The following is a 22,423-nucleotide window of genomic DNA, read 5'->3' on the forward strand; positions in this document are numbered from 1 at the left end:
TATTTATTGTTCTGAAGCTAGTTATTTGAGGCATTTTTGTAATTAACTATTCTAATTGGGAAATAAGCCACAATTTAACTTAAAAAATAGTTTTATTAATCTTTCGACTTCCAAATCAGACGTCATTGTCAAAATACAAAATATTATTATTTATGCATATTATTACCTGTAAATATTTCTTCTGATTGTTAATTGTAAAGGATTGAAAAATTACCATTTATTTTATTTTTTTTAGAATCAGCTGAGAGAAGTGGTCTACAAAAACCCAGGAAGGAAACGGAATATGTGGCTACGAAAGGCAAAAGAAAGGTTTACAAAGCAAATGTGACACATTTTTTTGAAATATGTAGGAATATCAGTAAATTGCATTAAAAAAATGTATGAAAAGATTTTGTTCAATAAAAATGTTTATATTTATCAAGGATGTATTAATTGGTATGGCCACATATCGTCAGTGATGTAATAATACATCCTATCTGTTTTTTCATGAGTTTCGTAAGAGAGACTAAAAACTTGTCTTAGGGTCACCTCCTGTTTTCATATGATATTTTTTGACTTGTTTTGTAGTAAATTAAACTATCTATGAACTACAAAACAAGTCAAAACTTACATATGAACACAGGAGGTGACCTTAAAACATGTTTTTCCATCTCTCCTACAAAACTCATGAAAAAACAGATAGGAGGTATTGTCACATCAGCAAGGATGTACAGTGATGAGTGCCCGAATAACCGGCAAAATAGCACAAAAGACGGGCAACATATTTAGTTGTGAGATAAAAAGAAATGAAACTAGTCGAGCTGGGAAATTTAGCGAAATTAACCTTTAAATTTTATTTTATATCGATTGTTTCCCACCTTTACACATATCAGAGGAGTATGTCAACTAAAACTGTCACTGTGACAGTGGTAGTTTCCAAACTCGTCTGATACGTCTGAAGGTGGTACACAATCAATACAATCTAAATGTATAAGTTAATATCGCTAAATTTCCCAGCTCGACTAGTTTCATTTCTTTTTATCTCACTACTTAATACGTTTTCCATCTTTTGTGCTATTTTGCAGGTTATTAGAGCGCTCATCACTGTATTTCTGGTATATCCAGGGAATGTCTACAAAATATATTTTGAATGTCCAAAGAACATTCGTGGACATTCATGGAATGTTCCAATAAGACATTCAAGTAATGTTTAAAATGCTGACACAGGATTTTCCTGGGATGTTCAGGAAACGTGTTTTCGGGGATATTCCAGGAATTTTTCAATGTCTGTGTACCTTCATATGGAATATTTTGGTGTTATTAGCACCGCACTCCACTTGCGATTTGTAATCAGGAAGATTGAACACATTGTTTCAAATACAAGTCAATCCATTTGTAACTAAATAATCATGGATTTACTTCTATTTGAAAGAATGTGTTCAATCTTCACGACTACAAATTGCAAGTGGAGTCCGGCGCTTAGAGCTACTTCCTCTTCGGTATTATGTATTATACTACAGAAATTAGGAACTTTCCTTCTAAATATATGTATGCATCTTGGCCATCAAACATTTTTTTAAGGGGTTACATAGGTCTTAGGGGTAAAAAAAGTGACTTTAAAAAAATTATATCTCGAAAACTAAAATTTATTTTTATTTATAATTGGAACATGTAAAAGTATAGTACTTAAGGTAGTCTCAAAAAAAGTTTCAGCCAAAAATATTCATTTTTGTAGAGTTTAAGTTTTTTTGCGGTGGACAGCAAAACTAATTCCAGTCTCATTTGAAATCAAAAAGTTTCTTGTAGTTTATACCTCTGGCTAGTAAATGAACGAAGGAATTAAAAAAAATGAAATTTGAAGATTTTACATAAGTTTAAACACATTTTTGACCCCAATTTTTCTCATTTTTAAAGTAGTTTTTTTTTGATAAAACAAAAATGACCTCATCTAATAAAAAAATCTTTGTTCATTCACTAACCAGAGGTATAAACTACAAGAAATTTCAGATGAGACTGGACTTGTTATGCTGCTCACCACAAAAAAGGGCTGTTGTCGAAAAATTGCAGTCAACTCTACAAAAATGAATATATTTGGCTGAAATTTTTTTGAGTGTACTATACTTTTACATGTTCCAATTATAAATAAAAATAATTTTTAGTTTCCAAGATATAATTTTTTTAAAAAGTCACTTTTTTTACCCGCAAGACCTATGTAACCCCTTAATAACTGCCTTTCCATGCTGTAGCAAACTTAACAAATTGTTGATTTCAAATTGTAACAGTTAAGTTTTGCAAAGTATGCTGCCCTCTTGTATCTTCTGTGTTATCTTCATCATACAATTACTTCATCTAAAAACTTTCTGCGATATATTCATTTTGTTGCTAAAATTATTTCCTGATCCATGGGTTGAATAAGCTATGTATTTTTTGGCAAAAACATACAACTAAAGTTGCCATGTTTTGATCATAGAATATTTTCAGAGGGATGAGCAGGAGCGTTGTCTAAAATCAAAAAACATTTCACCTCTTCCGGCAGATTCTCAGTTTCTTCTCTTGAAATTTTTTCACTGCAGGTACAGTCGGAGAAATGAAAGAGTACCCATGAACGATCACATATTATTAACATAATTAATCTATCTCTATCGTTTGTTATTTATAGAAAAAGAACAGCAAATACAAAATATGTGATTGTACCTGTTTGACGTGACCGTTCATGGGTATTCTTTCATTTTTCCGACTGTACAAATTCTTTAAAAGGTCAATTTTTTAAGATATCTGGGGTGAACCACTATGATGAAATTATTTATTTTTATAGCTCCACAATTATATACAAATCCTACCTCAAAATATTTGTAAGAATTTAAACTCTTGAATGCCTTCATTTGTTGACCTGTGTAAAAACTATTACTAAGCTCCAAATACAAAAAAAACTATGTCCATGTAAGTAACTATATTTGTCCATGTTGTCACCCTTGAAAAATTTTTTCTACTGTAGGTTAACTCATACCCTTTGAGGGAAAATGGATCTATATACCAAAAGCTTTTGAAAATATTTACTTATGTTTATTTATTCACTGCTTACAACTAAATACAGTCGTTACAAGTACTTCTACAGCTAGAAGCTACAGAAGTCAACAGCAAAATGTTCGGAAAATACAACTATAAAAAACTATTATACAACGATTAAACTATTATATAAAAACAATTATATAAACCACTATTTTATAACAACAATAACTATTTTATAAAAAAACTATTAAACGTAAAAAACTTAAGAAACTCAATGCGGTACAAATATAAATAATTTCAATGTTTGCCTTCCAGCTTTCAATTAGTGTCATAAACGTCAAAGTCTTGAAATGGCCTACTTGTTAGTTGCCAATGGCCTCGTGCCTTTTATCATCCAGTTACGTTACACGTTAAGCCGGCTACACACATGCCAGTAAATTAGGAGAGTAGCTATCATGCCAGTAGCTCGCATGCTTTTAACTGGCAAGGCGAAAAAGCAGGGCATTGCTAGTAAACGTGTACATATCAACTCTTGTAGGATGGACTTTGATTTGGTCACTTTCTAACTTTCATAGTAATAATTTTTAACTGAGTTAAGCCTTCAAAATGGCGATTTCGCGTTTTTCAAATATTAAATCGCGTATGACTCGACAACAATAAATTTTAGAGAAAAATCACAAGAGACCTGTTTTGCTTATAATGACTCAATCTAAAAAAAATGAACGAATTGAAAAAATACTTTTTTGAATTTGTTTAAACAATTTTCTGACCGCGCACCCTGTGGACTTGTTATAAGGAAGTCTTTTTGAGTAAGTTTGTGCAAAAAAAAATAGAATCGGAATAATTTACCCAACGGGGGCGACCATATAGCCTGGACTATACAACCGCGAGTAATTCAAACTAATCGGACATTACGAACTTGGGTCTCCAGTTACGTCACGACTCCCTTCTCTTCGAGATGCGCAATATATTATCTTGTTATTTATAGTATCATGGTAATTATATTTATTATAATTTTTGTGTATATTTGTCATCGTCGCAAATTAAAAAGCAATCTTAATATTATTTGTACAATCTGTCAACTGTCAAGTAATATTTGTACAATAAAGGCTAATTTTCACAGATCCGATATCCGAAGACACGAAATACGAATTTTTTTCGTACGATTATATTTGATTGTCGTATCCGAAATTTTTTGACATTTGTGTAATATGTCAGATTATTCCATGGATTGATATTTGATACAAATGTTTGCTGTTGGATATTGAACAGGAACAGATAGATAGTTTTATTTCGATTTTATTCTTATTATTGTTTGGATCATCATGGATTCGTCAAATTATCTGTTTGAAGAGGATAAAAATGTGAGTTATTGTTAGAAGTACCATCACATCCATTTATAATTAACTGTTTTTAATGGGAAATAAGCCACAATTTTACTAAAAAATAAAATCATTTTTTTTTATTAAAATTGTGGCTTATTTCTCATTAAAAATAGTTAATTACAAAAATGCCACAAGAAAATAGTTTCAGACCAACATCCATTTATAATTACGACTTTGTTGTTCCATTTCAACAAGTTCAAGACGTTCAAGATAGAATGTCAACAGTGTCAAAATTCATCCGATTTCGTGCAAAAGTTAAAATAATTTTAACTTCTTCCGATGACTTTTTAATTTCGTACGAAAACCCAACTGTCACCTTTCAGCCAATGAAATTCTCTGAAATTTCTATCGTATCATCGTACCGTCGGACATCGGATCTGTGAAAATCCACCTTAAGGCCCGGTCTTTTCACCTCCGAATCTCCGAATAAATATTTAACGATGTTGTTGCCTTACTTTTTGAAGTTATCCCAGGCAACCAAGTGACGTCAACAACGTCGAGGAAACGTCAGTATTTGGTGGAATATATACACATGGTTGAACATTACGTCATATCGACGTCTTTTTTAGGTGATTTTAAATACGTAAGATTAATGACGTTAAAATACGTTTAAAAGACGTTTTTATTTCAGCCAGCCTAAGTCTGACGTCACGAAATTGGGAGGAGCTTGGAGCTTAAAAGTTACAAAACTAAGGTTATGTTTGTATCGTTGTCGTTTGTTTGTCCTAGTATTTTGCCCATTTGGATTTTTGTTGGCTGTTTTGTGTGTGTTTTTTAAAACTTTTGTTTGTCATTTGTAAATTTTATAAATTTACCACAATGCAAAGTGATTATTTAAGGAAATTATTATTGGAAACTACGCAGATGTTTTAGAAAGGTAAGCGAAACAATTTTTATTTACTATTCATTTTTCCCTGATATGTATCAAAATGATGAATTTTGCAAGCAATAACATTATTTCTTTTATTGTTTTAGATATTCATTGAAGCTGAAAATAATTGGAGATTTAGATCCATATACAATTCAGTCATCAGAATTGGATTTTACAGTGCATTCCATCAATTACTGTTAGATAGACAATGCTATTATAGATAGACTGGTAGAGTCTCACAGTTACTACTTTAAGCAGCAGATGAAAGCATACAAAGCCTTCAGGCTCATAAAAGCCTTCACAACTGGATTTGTTTTGAAACATTTGATGTTTTGATATGACTTCTATATTATTGTTGGAAAGGTAAGTCTTTATTTTATTTATTCACCATCAAAAATATATAGATAACAGTATTAGTGTCTTTCGGATAAATGGGTTTTAAATATTAGATTTATTTACGTTTATATATCTGTATGAAACCAGACATATTGTCGTCTCGTCTCGTACTCGTTTAAAAAGGATGCACATGCATATTTTTACCAGAAGAGTAAATAGTGTCATCTTCGTATACACTGATCTCCCTTTGCAGCAAAGTTAGTACCAAAAATATGTAACTCCCCAGTTTGTCATACCACATGATTGACCTCACTGTTTAGAAAGTGATATTTTCAAGAAAGAGTTGGTGGTAAATAATATTAATACACTCATTAAACAATATAGGTACAAATGTTAGTATCTATCTATAAAATATTCCATTTGAGCATTCTATCTTTTAAAATGGGAGATACGTAGTATTCGCATTAGTCATATTTAGAGAAATAATTTTTTGTGCCTCTGTAAAATTTGGATAAATGAAGTTACACAGTTTACAGATTAGGTCGACGACATGTAATTGCTATGATAGAAAAGAGAATACTAAACAGTCATGATTGTTTGTTCTAAAATTATATTATATTATTGTCTGATTTTAAAATATTCTCAATCATTGTAAAGAACGCAAATACTCTAATGAAAATAAATTTTTGTAGTTCAAGCATTCCCACAAAGATAAAATATTTTTTTAGGTGAAGAATTCCCAAAAAGCTAATGCTAAACCACTAGATGCTTGGGTGATAGCCAGTTCCAATGGCATAGCAAATGCACATTGTATGTGTATTGCCGGTAATAGTGAAGTTTGCAGCCATATTGCAGCAATCTTATTTGCAGCTGAGTATGCCCACAGCAAGACAGAAGAAGAAGAACCCAATGCATGTGCAGATGTTACAGCTATGTACATTCTCTGGTGAAAACCTAACGAGTTTTCAAGCTGTTCGGTCAGAGTGCTTGTTGCACTCTCTAAACGAACTGAAATATAAGACGGCTTTGGCTTCATGTTGCAGCGATATGAAAATGGTTAGTCAATTTTAATTATAATGTACTTCTTCATCATGAGTATTTATGTATAGGGCTTTTCATTCACAGTCATTTGTTTCGAGCTTCTGTCATGTGTCACATAATATTAATATTATATCTACGTCATACGTTATTGGTATATACCAATGATACACACCAAAGACATGGCGTAGATATATTAATATTATGTGACACATGACAGATGCTCGAAACAAATGACAGTGGATAAAAAGCCCTATTAGTCTTTTAAGTGTGTATTATCAGATATCACATGTAAATTGTTTTTATCATTTTAATTTGGTCATTACAGTCCCTTAATCAAAAAATATATTTTTCAGGTGTCTGTGGATCTTTTTTTATGCAAAAATTTGTAATAATTATTTGAAATCATTTTGAGGATTATAAGAGTATGGAAATATACAGTAGGAAAAATGAAAGAATACCCATGGACGAACATATAAAACACGCTGTATTTTCCTGTCACCGTGTCACACAAAAAATTGGCCAACGCAAGTACATGTAATAATTATTGTTACATGTACTTGCACTGGACAATTTTCTTTGTGACACGGTGACAGGAAAATACAGCGTGTTTTATATGTTCGTTCATGGGTATTCTTTCATTTTTCCGACTGTATGTGAGAACACAGACTATTATAGTTTTGTCCTATTTTTTATCATTCAATCGTCTTCTTTAAAATTTATAAATATAAAACAGATAGTTTTCATTGAAATTCAATATATTGGGTCTTATTTGTATGTATTCATATTTGACTAAAGGTACGATTCCGATAACGACTGCAGACAGCAACTGCAAACATCAGTTTGCACTACTACTTTGCACTATTTATCTGTATGAGACTGATTCCGACATCTGACTGCAACTGCTGTCCGGCAGAACGTCAGTTGCTAATAATTATGCAAATTATTAGTGCAAAATAATGACGTCTGTCATGGTGACAACTGTAACTGCCATCTGCACTCGTTGTCGGAATCGTACCTTTAAAATGTGTGGTATAATTATAATAATTATATATATTATATAACTTAAATGGTTTAAACTTAAGTTTGTTATTACATTGTGACTTTAATGTTTAATTTGTTAATAAATGATTTATTAGTTTATATGTTGTTTCACTTTTGACACAGTAAATATTTATAATATAAAAAGTGAAAATTCTATGTATGTTATATATGTTGCATTGAGGATATTGTAATTCTATGCATTTTAACAAGCCTTCCATTTGGTTTTACTTAAATGGAAAAATTGCAATACTAACAATGCCCATACGAATAATTGAATGGGCCTGCCGAATAACGTTGTAAACGCCACATGGTTTGTTTTTGAGAAGTCAAAGAAAAAGTTTTAATATTGTGATGATGGTGAGTTTATACATTTTAAGGGTTAGTAATACAGTTTTTAAATACAAAATACAAACTGTATTACTCACCTTTAAAATGTATAAACTCGCCATTATCACAATATAAAACTTTTTCTTTGACTTCTCAAAAACAAACCATGTGCTGGACCCATTCAATTATTGTGTATTTCTAAAACCATAAAATAAAAATTAAATCTAAAAAACGACGCAAAATCGACGTAAAAACTACGTTTTTCATATCACGTATTTAAAACGTGATAAAAATGACGTGACTTATGGTGGGACATATTCACGTGATCTTCGACGTCGAAAAAACGTGATAAACTGACGTCGTTTGGTGATAATTATGACGTTTTTTCAACGTTTTATAAACGTTATTTGGTTGCCTGGGATACTTCTTTAGGCGCGATTGGAGGGTGAAATTTTATTAATCTCGCGCATGCGCACGCTGGCAGTATGGGGTTCTTTACTAACGGCCGGTTTCACAAGTCGAAGTTAACTTATGGTTAAGAGATAACCAGAAGTTACCCCGAAATATGTGTTTCACAATATCAGGTCAACGGCGAAGTTGTGGTTAACCGACAGAATTTTTAACCAGAGCTTGGAGTGATGGTTAAGCTCTTAACCAGAGGTTATCCTAACCTAATTTCGTTTTATTGACAGGACAGAGTGTATACACGTAAATTATTAATTACAGATATGAATTTATATGATGTACTTAAATGCGTTTAGCATTTCAGCGGCCAATAATTGTTCGATTTTTAAATGATTTGCTTCCTGGGGTAATTATTAATACATACTATAGTCTCTTGCTTGCTACATGTTTTTATATTAACAATTTAATTTTAACAATATTGGCGAAAGACCTTAAAACAAATATTATTCTTAAACAAAACTTAAAATGTATAATGTGCATGTAATATACAGTATGTGTACTTTAGTTGGCCACGTATGGGAAGCATTTTTAATATTAATTTTACGAAAAAAAGATACTTCAAAAAAGTTTTGCATAGTAATTTTTATGGTCCAAAATCTAAGATGCAACCATCATGTATCAAATTTTATTAATCCCATAGGAGGTATGTTAAAATATATGAATTTTTAAAGCAAGCAAGGTAGCAAGAATCAACATCAAAAATATGATTATGCAAATCAACCACAAGTCTGTCTGACTGAATATCCTAACCACACATATACACACATTTATTTTTCCTTAATCTGCAAAATAAACTCCACAACTAAATATAAAATCCTTAAAAAATATATACAACAAATTAATAGTCATAAAGAAATATAACAATTTATTGAATTTATCCTAATAAAAATCAATGGAAACTCATCTGACTGATCAGCTGATTTGATAATTCTTCCATAAAAATGTTATTTCTGGTGATCATTGTCCATAATTTCCTACCAACATAAGAAAAATAAAACAAAACTTACGGTCAACTAACCATGATTGAATCTGTGGTTGTGAAACAGCAACTGTCAGTTAGACTGTGAGTAAAGGTTAGTTGACCGCTAGGGTTAACCACAGATTGTGAAACCGGCCGTAAATGTTTTAATTTATGTATGTATCAGTCCAGAAAAGGTGTGGAAAGGATATATTAGTGTTTTTAAATATATTTTTCTATAAACGTGTTAAAAATGCAATTTATAGCACTCCATAGGAGCGTTAAAAATGCTACTTTAAAGCACCAGTGCTTTAAAAATTTTAAGGCACTGCAGTTAAAAGTGATTTGTCAAATTGTGAAACGTCAAAATATTTATATTTCATTTATTAACATTAATATTAATAATACAACTGGCGCAATTTGAAAAAGGTGGTTTAAAAGGTTTTTTTAAATTTAATTTAAACTGTATTATTGCATTTTTAACACGTTTGTAGAAAAAACTATTAAAATTAGAATATACAAAAATAAAAGTAGATATTATTCTATAGTTGTTTTATGATTTACGTATTGACAGTATATGCAGTTTTGATGTAATAGAGAGTTATCAAGTAACTTTAGGAGAATACGGTAACGTTATTTTAGCAATGGAGCATGCGCAGTATGAATATTGAATAACGGAAATGATTTTAACGTTAGCGGGCTCCGTTACGGTAGGTCGAATAGCGGGCTTGAAATACGGTAACGTTAGCAGCGAATCGCACCAATTCGGTAAGACTCGGACACACTGGGACATATGACATTTCTGTACGTAACAAGGTGTCAGGTGTTTTGTCTTTGTTTTCTTGGCTTGATTTTAGTTGACCATCTGTTTGACATTTGGAGTTTGTGGAAATTTGGAAGAAAACATTATATTTTAAAATTTTTTATTTCATATAATAAATATGAACACAGATTTATTGAAAAAGGCGAAAAGGCTGCGCTTTACAAGCGAGGATGACCTTTTGTTGATTAGACAAGTGCGAGGAGTCAACCCATATTTTAACCATGAAAGATGGGGAGACATCCAAGAGTCTGTCTGTGAACAAACAGGAAAAAGATTTTCTATTAGATGCATCAAAGAACACGTAGAAAATTTAATTAACTCCTGGATTAAAAAAGAAAGAATAGACAAGGCAAAGTAAGTCATAATATAATATCTAAATTAAAGAGTTATTCTACTTAAGTGGCTTTTTTGCATGTAGGAATTTTTATTACTAAAATGGTAATTTTTAGATCTGGCATAGAGGAAATCCAAACAGAAATGGACTTTCTCTTGCAAGAAGTAGCAGACCTGATGAAAGAGGCGAAACTAAAAAAAGAAACAAAAGGGAAAAAAAGATCTAGTTTTCAAGTTGCTAAAGAAGTCAGGGATATGTGGGCTGCGACTTCATTAAATACAGCAATAGAATTAGAATACCCAAATGATCAGGATTGTAAGTAAATAGATCCATACTTCAGCATAAAAATGTATCCAAAATATCAATTACATATCATATAATATATCAAAAGTATAATATCTAAGATATACTTTTGATATTACTTAGTATTTTTAAAATTATTATAACTTCCTTATTTTGGATGTAATTTTACTTCTTATTAATATCATTGATTATAGACACGGATAGATCCCCAGCGCTTATGGACGGAAGCGTGTCCCCTTTACCATCCAAAAAATTAAAATTTTAGTCAAGAATCAGCGACTCTAGTGGTTATTTCGTGAAATAGCCAGTTAAGAATTTGTTCTCGCAAGAGAATGATCGTAGACTGACGTTCGGTTACCTCCCCTATCACTCCCACCACAACCAATTTATGGCAGTACCTACTAAATTAGAAAACGACCTTGAGACACCCAGAGAAGTGAAGTTAATCCTATTTAGCGTAGCGAACAGTTTGAATGTAATACCTTGTCGATATTTAAGGGTTTTCTAAAATACGATAATATGAGGTTCTCAACTGTACCGATCTGTCAACGGATAAAAATTGTTTGTATGTAATTTAGTATGTTAATAACACAAACCAAGGAGTGCCCGATATAATTTTTAAATTCTAAATATAAATTAATTAATAATAAAAAATTGACTTTTTTATAAATTTTAAAGAAAATTTTTCGACCCGGGCAGATATTGTTTTGGATTTTTTGGATCATTTAAAACAAAAACGGTCTTTTAGAACAGGGTAGAAAAATAAATATGAGCGATTTCAGGGTAAAAATCAATACAGGTACAGTCGAACCCGCTTATTGGAATAGCCTTTGTGCCAACCAAAAGTATTCCTATAGCCGGGATATTCTAATAACCGATGATTGGTTGCTACCAGTGGCGTGCTGGAACTTATTAAGCGGCCCGGTGATTTTATAGAAAAGCGGCCTCCCATCCTTATTATACCTTCTATTATCAGAAATTTGTTTCTTATTTATAAAACAAAAATAATTCTTCTTCTTCTTCTTGTATTTGTATAAATATGACTGTCTGTTTTTTCAATGTGCCTCTAGTAAGTTGTCGTTCCATCGTTTTCAACTTCTACCCACTCATCGTCTTTCTATTGGGGAACTGTCTCTCGCTGTCCTTACTACTCTATTTCTTGTCATTTGGCGTATGTGGTCATTCCATTATATTCTTCTGTTTCTTATTCAGTTATTAACATTGTCCACCTTGAATCTCCGTTGTATATCTGTACTTCTAGCTCTGTATCCCACAGAATCTTACCATCGATTTTTCGAAGGATTTTCATCTCCGCTGTTTCGAGCAATTTTTTTGTACTCTCCGTGTCGGGTCGTGTTTCTGCCGCGTATGTCGTTATTGGTCTGATGACTATTTTGTAAATTCTGCCTTTCATTTCTTTTTCGATATTTTTATTCATTTGATCTTCCACTTCTGTTTCCAGCCTTCCGTAGCTAGATAGTGTGATGTCTATATGTTCTATCAGCCCTCCAGCTCCAATTTACATCTTATTGGATTTGCTGTTATAACCATGAATTTTGTCTTTTTGGGGGAAATTAACATGTTAAAGATTCTGGCGGTTATGTTAAATTGATGCAGCATACGTTGTTAGAAACGTTTGATCTCCTGAGAAGAGTCGAGTACGAAAGCAATAAAGTTGCTGTGAAAATCAATAAAGCTAAGACCAAGACAAAAATAATGATGTTCGACAGATTCGACACTATTCAACTGACTAACATGCTACAGGAATATCAGATAGTAAACACCTTTGTCTATCTCGGGTCTAGTATAACTAACGATGGTAACTGTGAAGTAGGAGTTCGTAGATGTATTCATCATCATCATCATTGGCTCGACAGCCCTTTCTGAGTCTTGGCCTGTTCCAGGATTCTTCTCCACTCTGATCTGTTTGGTGCTTTTTTTTTCTCCAGTTTTTTATTTTTAAGGTTTTTATATCATTTTCTTACTCACCAGAGGGCCCACAGACGTTCGGATACAATTAGCGTCTCTTTGCAAAGACAATGACGTCGACTTTGCAAAGTAACAAGACACTTACTCAACACACACACTACACATTACACCTGAGTTAGTGATAAGGTATCCAATTACGTGGCTAAAGGTTCTAGTTATAAACCAAGGCCAGAATCAGAGAAAAAAAAATATCATTTTCTATTTGTTCTAAATATCTCAGCTTCGGTCTTCCTCTTGTTCTTTTTCCTACTGACATCTGTTTGAATATTTTGTTTGGTATTTCGCCTTCTTCCATTCTTTCTACATGTCCCATCCAACGCAGCCGTCCTATTTTAATGAATGTTATGATATCCGGATCCTGATATATTTCGTATAGTTCAAAGTTGTACCTTCTTCGCCAAATTCCATTTTCTTTTGTGCCCTTATATGTGTCGCAAGATTTTTCTTTCAAAGGTGGCTAGCAATGTTTCCTCTCTTTTAGTGAGTGTCCAGGTTTCTGAGCCGTATGTAAGTACCGGTCTTATTAAGGTTTTGTATATTTGGCATTTTGTTTTCCTTGCGACGTTGTCTGATCTTAGTTGCCGAATTAAGCCATGTTAACTTTTATTGGCAATAAATATTCGCCTCTTCACTTCCTCTGCTACGTTATTATCAGATGTGACTAGGGATCCCAAGTATGTAAAGTTTTTTATCCCTTTAATGTTGTATTCTCCTATTGTTACATTTTGTGGCTGCCTTATTTCTGTGTTTTTACTTACCTGCATATTTTTTGTTTTGTTCTGGTTGATTTTAAGGCCACTATTTTGTGCCAAAGTGTGACAAAAATAATGGTGTTCGACAGATTCGACACTATTCAACTGACTAACATGCTACAGGAATATCAGATAGTAAACACCTTTGTCTATCTCGGGTCTAGTATAACTAACGATGGTAACTGTGAAGTAGGAGTTCGTAGACGTATTGGTATGGCAAAAAATGCGATGAGTCGCCTAACTAAAGTTTGGAAAGATAGATTTATCTCTCAAAATATCAAGATGAGACTGGTGAATTCCCTTGTATCCTCAATATTTCAATACGGGGCAGATACTTGGACTCATTGAGTCCAAGTGTGGTGCTTTTGAGAGCGGATGCCTTTGAGATGTGTTGCTGGAGAAGAATGCTGCGCATACCTTGGACAGCTCATAGGATAAACGTTTCCATTCTAAACCAACTCGAAATTAATAAAAGGCTCTCCACAATATATCTGCAACGAATTCTGCCATTATTCGGTCACGTGGTTCGCAGAGGTGACGATAGCTTGGAGATATTAATTGTTTCTGGAAACGTTCCGGGGAGCAGATCAAGAGGACGATCACAAACTAGATGGTCCGATTCAATTAAGAATTCAGCTGGAAAGTCATTCTGCGAAGCTCTTAGAGAAGCTAAATATAGAGAGCAATGGAATAAAATTGTAAGGAATATTGGAGGAAACCACGATCCTCGATCGAAATATTATAAATTATACATATGATTATATATTTCTAATGAATCTATCCTCGCTAATTTCAAGATAACCGTTATACTCCGACTGGTTCTGTCCACTCAGCAAAACCGAAAACATCCAAAAATACTTGACGAACTTTTTCCAGAAACACATATCTGAACAAAATATATACAATTGCTGAGTCGTATTTTGTGTAAAAATCTGTGTTTATATTATTCGCCGAATAATGCCTATTCATGGCTCCATTGAACCTCTTAATTTTAACCGTTTTGAAATACAGGGTGTGTATAAGACAACTGGAATTAATGCAATATTTTTCAAATGGCTCGAACACTATGTATGGAAATAAAATATTTTTGAAATGTTTTAATATCATTCGATTAGAAATTAAAAAAAAATTGTTAATCTAAAATTTTTTGTGAAAAAGACTTATTTGACCGGCCCCAAAAGGCCGCGGCCTCTCGGTGATTGCACCGATTCGTTTATATGGCCAGCACGCCACTGGTTGCTACTATAAATGTTTCGGGACCTCGACCTCAAATTTCTATTCCTCATAGGCGTAACCAGGATGATCCTAAGGGGGAAGGGGTTACAACTACCTGAAAGGGGGGGGGGTTACAACTAATGGAAGGTCTCTGATGGCTATGGTGTTAAGCGTATAGAGCTCAAAGTACATCCCAATGGGGGGGTTATAACCCCCAAAACACCCCAGGTTACGCCTATGCTATTCCTTAAACCGGGATATTCCTTTAAGAGGTATTCTAATAAGCGTGTTCGACTGTATTTGAAGGTGCTAAATGGTAGGATGGATATAGTTAATTAAAAATACATACAGAGGTACTCGTAAATCGACTTCTTTTTTTTATAAAAAAAGGCCAAAGTCAGAAAATATGGTTTTTTGTCTATAGCATTTTTAGTATCATATTTAAGCAAAAGTTTGATTTGATTGATTTAAATTTTTATAAGTTAAAATCCATAAAGAATTAACCGAGATAATTGCAAAAAGCCACGTTTTTTTGCATTATTTTGTAACTGTTAATAACTTTTAACAAAACGGCCGTAAGGAACTTATTGTACCTTGATCACGAGGAAATTAAGTGCCTTTATTAGTGTACAAAATTTTAAGAAGATCTATTTGTTAGTTTACGAGTTATGTTAAATGTTCATGGAATGTTTAAACAGTCATTGTTGCTCTATAGTACATTCTTTCACGGTTTTTGCTCTAAATTTTAAAGAACCGCTTGGATTGACATGAAATTTGACATAAGTATAGCTTACATGTCAAAGAAAAAAAGTGATATTGTGCCGATGTGTGCTCTTGCCCTGGGGTGACTTCACCTATATGTCCAAAATAAGTCCGGAAATGGGTAAACTCACTAATTTTAAGTGACTTTTGTTCTATAGAGCTTTTTCGCCAAGTCAACACCTTTGTAGTTATTTGCGAGTGAATATGTTCATTTTTCAACAAAATAATCACATTTTTAGACGGTTTTTCGAAAATAACTCAAAAAAAAACGATCTCAGCAAAAATATAGCTTATAAAAAAAGTAAAAAAATAATGGTGTATGACTTAGGTCTCTGGATTTCGTAGAACCAGAGTTATAGCCAATGAAAAATAGATTCATATTCACCAAATTTCAAATAGAATGTTTCGACGAGAAATACCCAAAAAATTAAGCACTTTTTGGGAAAACCCATGTTAACTCTTCTAAAGTCTTTAAAAAAAGCTTTATTTCTGTTTTTACAAAAAGTTTCTAGCATTAAATTTAAGCAAGTTGCGCTCAAAATAAAGTTGGTCCCTTTTGTTTTGGCAAAAAAATTCGGGAAGACCACCTCCTAATTAGCAACTTAAATGAAATTAATCTTTACCGCCCCACAAATTATTTTACTTATGTTGTGTTTATATGATCTGTAAGTTTCATCAATTCAAAGTGCTTAATTTTGAAAAAATTTAGTTTCAAAGTAAAATTTTTCAAAATTTTATTTTGAAAAATAGGTTTTGTTTTCAAAATAACTTAAAAATGGTTAGAGATACCAAAAATCTCGAAAAACAAAAAAGTAAGCATTGCTTTCTTTATTAAGCTTTTTTTAAACACTTTAAATAAGTTGTAATGAGTTTTCCCCGAAATGTGATTCATTTTTGGATATTTCATGTTAAAGTATTCCATTTGGAATTTGACGAATATGAACCTATTTTTCATTAGCTATAAGTCTGCTTCTACTAGGTAAAGAGACGTGATATATACACCATTTCTTTAAATTTCTTACAGGCTATATTTTTGCTACGAATGATTTTTCCACAAAATACTTACTATTTGAGTTATTTGCGAAAAACCGTCTAAAAGAGTGGTTATTTTGTTGAAAAAATGAACATATTCACTGGCAAATAACTCGCAAAGTATTGACTTAGTGAAAAAACTCTATAGAACAAAAGTTACTTAAAATTAGTCAGTTTATCCATTTCCTGACTTATTTTGGACGAATATTTTTTCACCCCCAAAAGGGGGTGGAAACCACCCCCAGCGCAAAAGCACACATCGGCACAATATCACTTTTTTTCTTTGACTTGTTAGCTATGTGTATGCCAAATTTCATGTCAATCCAAGCGGTTCTTTAAAATTTAGAGGTTTTGCAATATTTTACCGTTAAAGAACGGACTACTAGGAATATTTTGAGAGCTGTTTGGCAAAGTGCATTGAGTTCTTAAAAACTCAAAGTACTAAGAAAGTTAAAAAAAATAATATATTTGTTTTTTTTTAATGTTAAGCAAGTCGCTAAAAAATGGTGAGTTTTTTCCTTATATCTAAACAATTAGAATATCTTTGTCATTTTTTCTGATAAATAATTATAATTGATTGTATCAAAAATCTGGTAAAAAAACACACATTAAAAAAGAAAAAAGCAACTTTCTAGGACCAATAATAGTCAAGTTATACTTTTTTTTTGAAAAATCACATTTTTATTGTTTATAAATACATAGTTGAAATTTTTTACAGAATGATATGTAATAAATATGTTTGTTTTATATTTCAATTGAAGTACGGAATACCTTCTATTTAAAACGAGGAATAACCCTTTAAAGTGAAGCTGGGACCGTGTAATGGGGAAGATTATCGGAGTCCAGTTTAGCGCGTCGAGATTTTGCTATAGAAAGTTCAATTTGAAGCGCTTGAAAAATTTTATAATATCCCAGCTTCCAGAGAATGTAGAGCCTTCATTTTTTTTAATTGGAGTAACTCGACGAAAATATAGCAACTAGCTAATTTTCATTTTCCGGAAAAATCAGAAAAATCTGGAAAATGCACTTTTTTATTCAACATGCATTTACAACGTTAACACATAGAATTTCATAAATATTGTCATAAAATATTATAAATTTGTGAATGAATATTAAAATAAAATTATATTATATATCTATTTATATACAGGTTGGTTCATTTTATTCGCCTCGGTGTCTGTATGGAAAACGACTTGATTTAAAAAAAATTCTTCATAGAAATATACCGGGCCATTAACACTGCAATCTAAAAATAATGTGAATTATACAGGGTGCTTCAAAAAAGAGTGGTATATCAAAGATATTGTTTTTATGGAACACCCTACACCTGATGAAATTTTTAAATTACCTTTAAAAAAGAAGCTAGACTATACCTAAGTACAGGGTATTTTGATTTATTTCAATTTTTAGAAAAATGTAAAGATTTAGAAAAAAATATATATTTACAAATCTAAGAATCGGTGACAATTTTTTTCTTGGATCTTCATAATAGACTATTCAGCATATTTAAACAGATGTTTATTGTAACAAAATTTATAATTACTTAATCGTACATTTTTAGATTTAAAAATTACAGTAGAGCGTCGATTATCCGAACGTCGATCAACCGAACGACCACTTATTCGAACTATCGACTCCCGCGTCCAGCACTCGAATACCGAGCAAGCGTTAGTAATTGACGCTTAAAATATCTTCAATTTTCTTCAATATTGTATCCAAAAATAATTATGTTGTTGCAAAGACTGCACTTTTTGTTTAGTTGCTAGTTGTCATTATCAAAATATAAATAAATATGTAGGTATATAAATATGGTTTTTATTCACTTGTGGATAAATATGTATGACTATAAATATGTATCAATATATTGTAGTTCGATTATCCGAACAAATCGGTTTTCCGAACACCTATGTCCCCCAATTAGTTCGGATAATCGACGCTCTACTGTAATTGAAAACAAAAACGTTCTCAAATTAAACAAAAAATTTGTATAGATTATAATTATTCATCTTAGTTAATTCTACACAGTTTTTGTACAGGTTCATTAATTTCATCCACATTATCCATAATTTCTTGAAATAAATCAATTGTACCGAGCTTTAATTCATAGTCAAATTTGATTTTTTTTATAAAAAATTAAGTAATCGTGTGGGGAAAAAATAAATATGTCATTTTAATTGCTTATTTGTCTAATTTGTAAAATTCATATTATAGTTTTCAAAAAGCGTATACAGGGTGAAATTTTTTCTAAGACCAAAACGAACTAATTTTTTTGAACTCGGACCTGATTTTTTCTAGTTTGAATAAATCAGTTGATTAGGTGGTAATAGTGTAACGATTGACCAAAATAAGAGACACATCGATTTGACCGTTCAACAATTATGACGAATACAAATTTCTGTCAAAGTGTGAAACTCGCCCTGTATATTATTAAATAGGATCAGACACTTTCTAATGGTCATTTGTTATTCCCCATAGGAGCCTCTATACGAGGTAGGAGTATGTACAGTTCCTCATGACTCACCCTGTATAAATAGATATATACTATAATTATATTTTAATATTTATTTACAAATTTATAATATTTTATGAAAATATTTATCAAAATATATTAGTGTTAACATTGTAAATGAATTTTGAATAAAAAAGTCCATTTTCCAGAGTTTTCCGATTTTTCCGGTAAATTCAAATTAGCTGGTTGTTATTCTTTCGTCGAGTTACCCAAATTAAAAAAAAATGTTCACAAAACATAAGACTACAATACGATTTCGATATATACTCCCATTTGTACCTCGTCCTCCCTACAGGGCGCATCAAATTTAAAATAAGAAAAACATTTCTTTTCTTCCACCCGGTATAAGTACAAAAAAAAAGTTTGAGTAAACCTTTGCATAACTGTGTAAATACTAAAGAAAAGTCTAAAATAATAAAAAAAAATTACCGGAATCCGTTAATCTGTTCACGAAAAAATCTACTATAAAAATTCAGCAGAATTTTCTATATACCTAACTTTTGACGAGCAGTTTATTAAGAAAATTAAATACCTACATGTATACGTATTTTATTTCAATTTAAGCATATAATACCTAAAAGCACCTAAATTATTTAATTTTGAAGTTTGAACTCTTGACAAAACCGCATCCATAGAAAAAGTACAGTGTACAACACATGAGAAAGTGACATATTTCTCCTTCGCTTGAACGTGCGTCGGCTCGTGCCAACAAAAAACTTGTGCGCTCGTGAGAAATATTTCTTTTTTCTCACTTGTACAATATACTATTTGGCAATATTTATAATTCGTATTTTATTTAATTTTACTTAATTTATTATGCAATTTTGTGCGATGTTAAATAAAAAAAAGTATAGAAACTACATAGTTATCTACTGTATAACGTGCCACTAGTATTTCTTGTGAAGTAATAATTTTTAGATATTATATTATTATATATTAGGTCTGGATCCCGCGTATGAAAAAAAAGTTGATTAATAGCAAGCTGAAAATTTGTTAATAGCTTAAGGGTGTCTAGTCGAATAAACTTTGATATGTGTGAACACTGGAACAGGGGTAGTTTTAATTGTGGAACAGGTTAAAAATTTGGAACGGTCACAGCACGAAAACGGCACATTTATTTTGTCCGACAGAACAGACTTAAACTCTTCGAACAGAGATTAAACTCTCATGCAAAAATCAGACTGCTATTTATCACCAAATGGGCGTTTTAATGAGTGGAACATGTAGAATATGTCAAATGACAGGAATTATGACAGGTAATAAATAGCAGTCTGATTTTTTCATGAGAGTTTAATCTCTGTTCGGAGAGTTTAAGTCTGTTCTGTCGGACAAAATAAATGTGCCGTTTTCGTGCTGTAACCGTTCCAAATTTTTAACCTGTTCCACAATTAAAACTACCCCTGTTTCAGTGTTCCCATATATCAAAGTTTATTCGACTAGACACCCTTAAGCTATTAACAAATTTTCAGCTTGCTATTAATCAACTTTTTTTTCATAGGCGGGATCCAGACCTATATTGGGTTAATTTGAATATCGAAAAAAGTAGATGTTATGGAATTTTTTTATTACACGCTTATTAAAATGTAATTCCAGAATAAAGAAATATAGTAGGTAATTATTATAGGCATTGAATTTGTGATACCTACTCTTAAACACGTTCTGTAAAATGTGTTATTTTAAGAATACATAATATCAAAACAACGAGGAATTACTAAGATACCGGAACAAGAGGTTAGTAACGGCAACGGTAAGCTAAAACGTGGGTGCGTTATTCTTTGCTAAAACTATCTGTCTGCTGCTTTTAGCGGACACTAAACAGACCCGAACACAGCACACCCGCCGGCCCCCCGCGGGTGACCCGAAGAATTCGAAGATCTTCCAAGCTTATCTAGAGTGGGGAAACCGTATTTACGTTGAGAATGTAGGGGAGGCACTGAAAATGAAGAAACCTTTTATGTAGGATTTCTTTCGACTGCCGCGTAATCATCATTCTCAAATATAGATGGCTATACTGTTTTGAGGGGAGAAAATTTGGCACGGTTTTGTTGTACAGCGTTGGGTATCTATCCGTGTCTATAATCAATGTTAATATCTATGTTACATTATGAAGACCAATATTATATTTTTAAAAAATCATACAGAAGTAAAAAACTTGACATTTGTACAATGGTATAAAAAGTTTATTAAAAACTATTAAAAGTCATCCAACAGGATTTGCAAAACGTTTTCGATCTAGATCAGATCATCTTCAGTGCGTTCTGCCTAGTACATGGAACTAGCAACCTTATTAAAATGGTAACATCGAGAAATATGGTTTACATGATAATTCTATAATATTTATAGCGACTCCAAGTCGATGTTAAAGGATTGGTTTATGTGTTAGGAGTGCTCAAAGGGCAACATGGTTCCCTGCTCGATAAAAAATCGTGGTTCTTGCCTGTTCAATGGACACAGACCAACAATATTTATACCATTGTACAAATGAAGTTTTTGACTTCTGTATGATTTTTTAATTATGGTATACAGCCAGCTACTGGGTATTTTCCCATTGATTTTATATTTTTAGCTCATACTTTACCTAGTGATCATGATGCTACTGAAATGGTGTTAATTGAAATAGAAGAAGGCAATGCAGCTTATGAGCAGCAATCTTTGGATGCTTCCTCTGCTATAACTGATGGAAGTCTATTAAATCAGGGAGAGGAAAATAATGATCATCCAGTAAGAACCCCTCAAAAGAGGAAAATTGATGGAATTCCTCACAAAAGCAGAACTACCTCCACACCAGTACACAGCAGAGTATTAGGTAAAAACACATAGGTAACAAAGTATATTATATTTAACCCTTTGTCTTTTATTTTAGGTCCCAGGCAACAGAAACAGCATAAAAAGAACCCCAAAGTTGAAGCAGCTCTAAGTTACTTAGAGGATAAGGCTAAAAAAAACGATGAATGGAAAGAAAGGGAATTGGCTTTAGAGGAATCAAAAGTTGAAGTAGAAAGAATAAAATTGAATTTAGCAGAGAGAGAAATAACACTGAAAGAAAAACAGTGGGCACAGTGCGAAAAAAGGTTTGAAATGGAGATGACAGAACGGAAACAATTTTTGCACCTAGTTGAAAATCAACAAAAGTTGTTTTCAATTATATTAGATCGGGAAAATGCCTCCAAATAAGTTGTATATAAGTCTTAGTTAGGTTTAAAAGTTTTTAATTCATTTTAGTTAAATTATGTTTTTAGTAGATTAGTTTAATTATATTTATAGTAGATTAGTTTAGAAATAATTTTAAGTA

The 22,423-nt window shown here is 32.0% G+C and overlaps 2 protein-coding genes across 2 annotated transcripts in view; both read left to right on the forward strand.

Moving 5' to 3' along the window:
• LOC126892547 (ADP-ribosylation factor 4-like) overlaps window positions 1–22,423 on the forward strand; it is a 76,646-nt gene that overhangs the window by 15,460 nt on the left and 38,763 nt on the right. The gene's annotated exons all lie outside the window — the stretch shown is intronic.
• LOC126892545 (uncharacterized) lies at window positions 10,010–22,387 on the forward strand. Its single transcript, XM_050662105.1, has 4 exons — window positions 10,010–10,589; window positions 10,685–10,884; window positions 21,698–21,937; window positions 21,995–22,387. Exons 1-4 carry the CDS (start codon window positions 10,354–10,356, stop codon window positions 22,303–22,305), a joined length of 987 nt encoding a protein of 328 aa, XP_050518062.1. The 5' UTR covers window positions 10,010–10,353; the 3' UTR covers window positions 22,306–22,387.

Source organism: Diabrotica virgifera, chromosome 9, assembly GCF_917563875.1.
Source record: "Diabrotica virgifera virgifera chromosome 9, PGI_DIABVI_V3a".
Taxonomy (NCBI): domain Eukaryota; kingdom Metazoa; phylum Arthropoda; class Insecta; order Coleoptera; family Chrysomelidae; genus Diabrotica; species Diabrotica virgifera.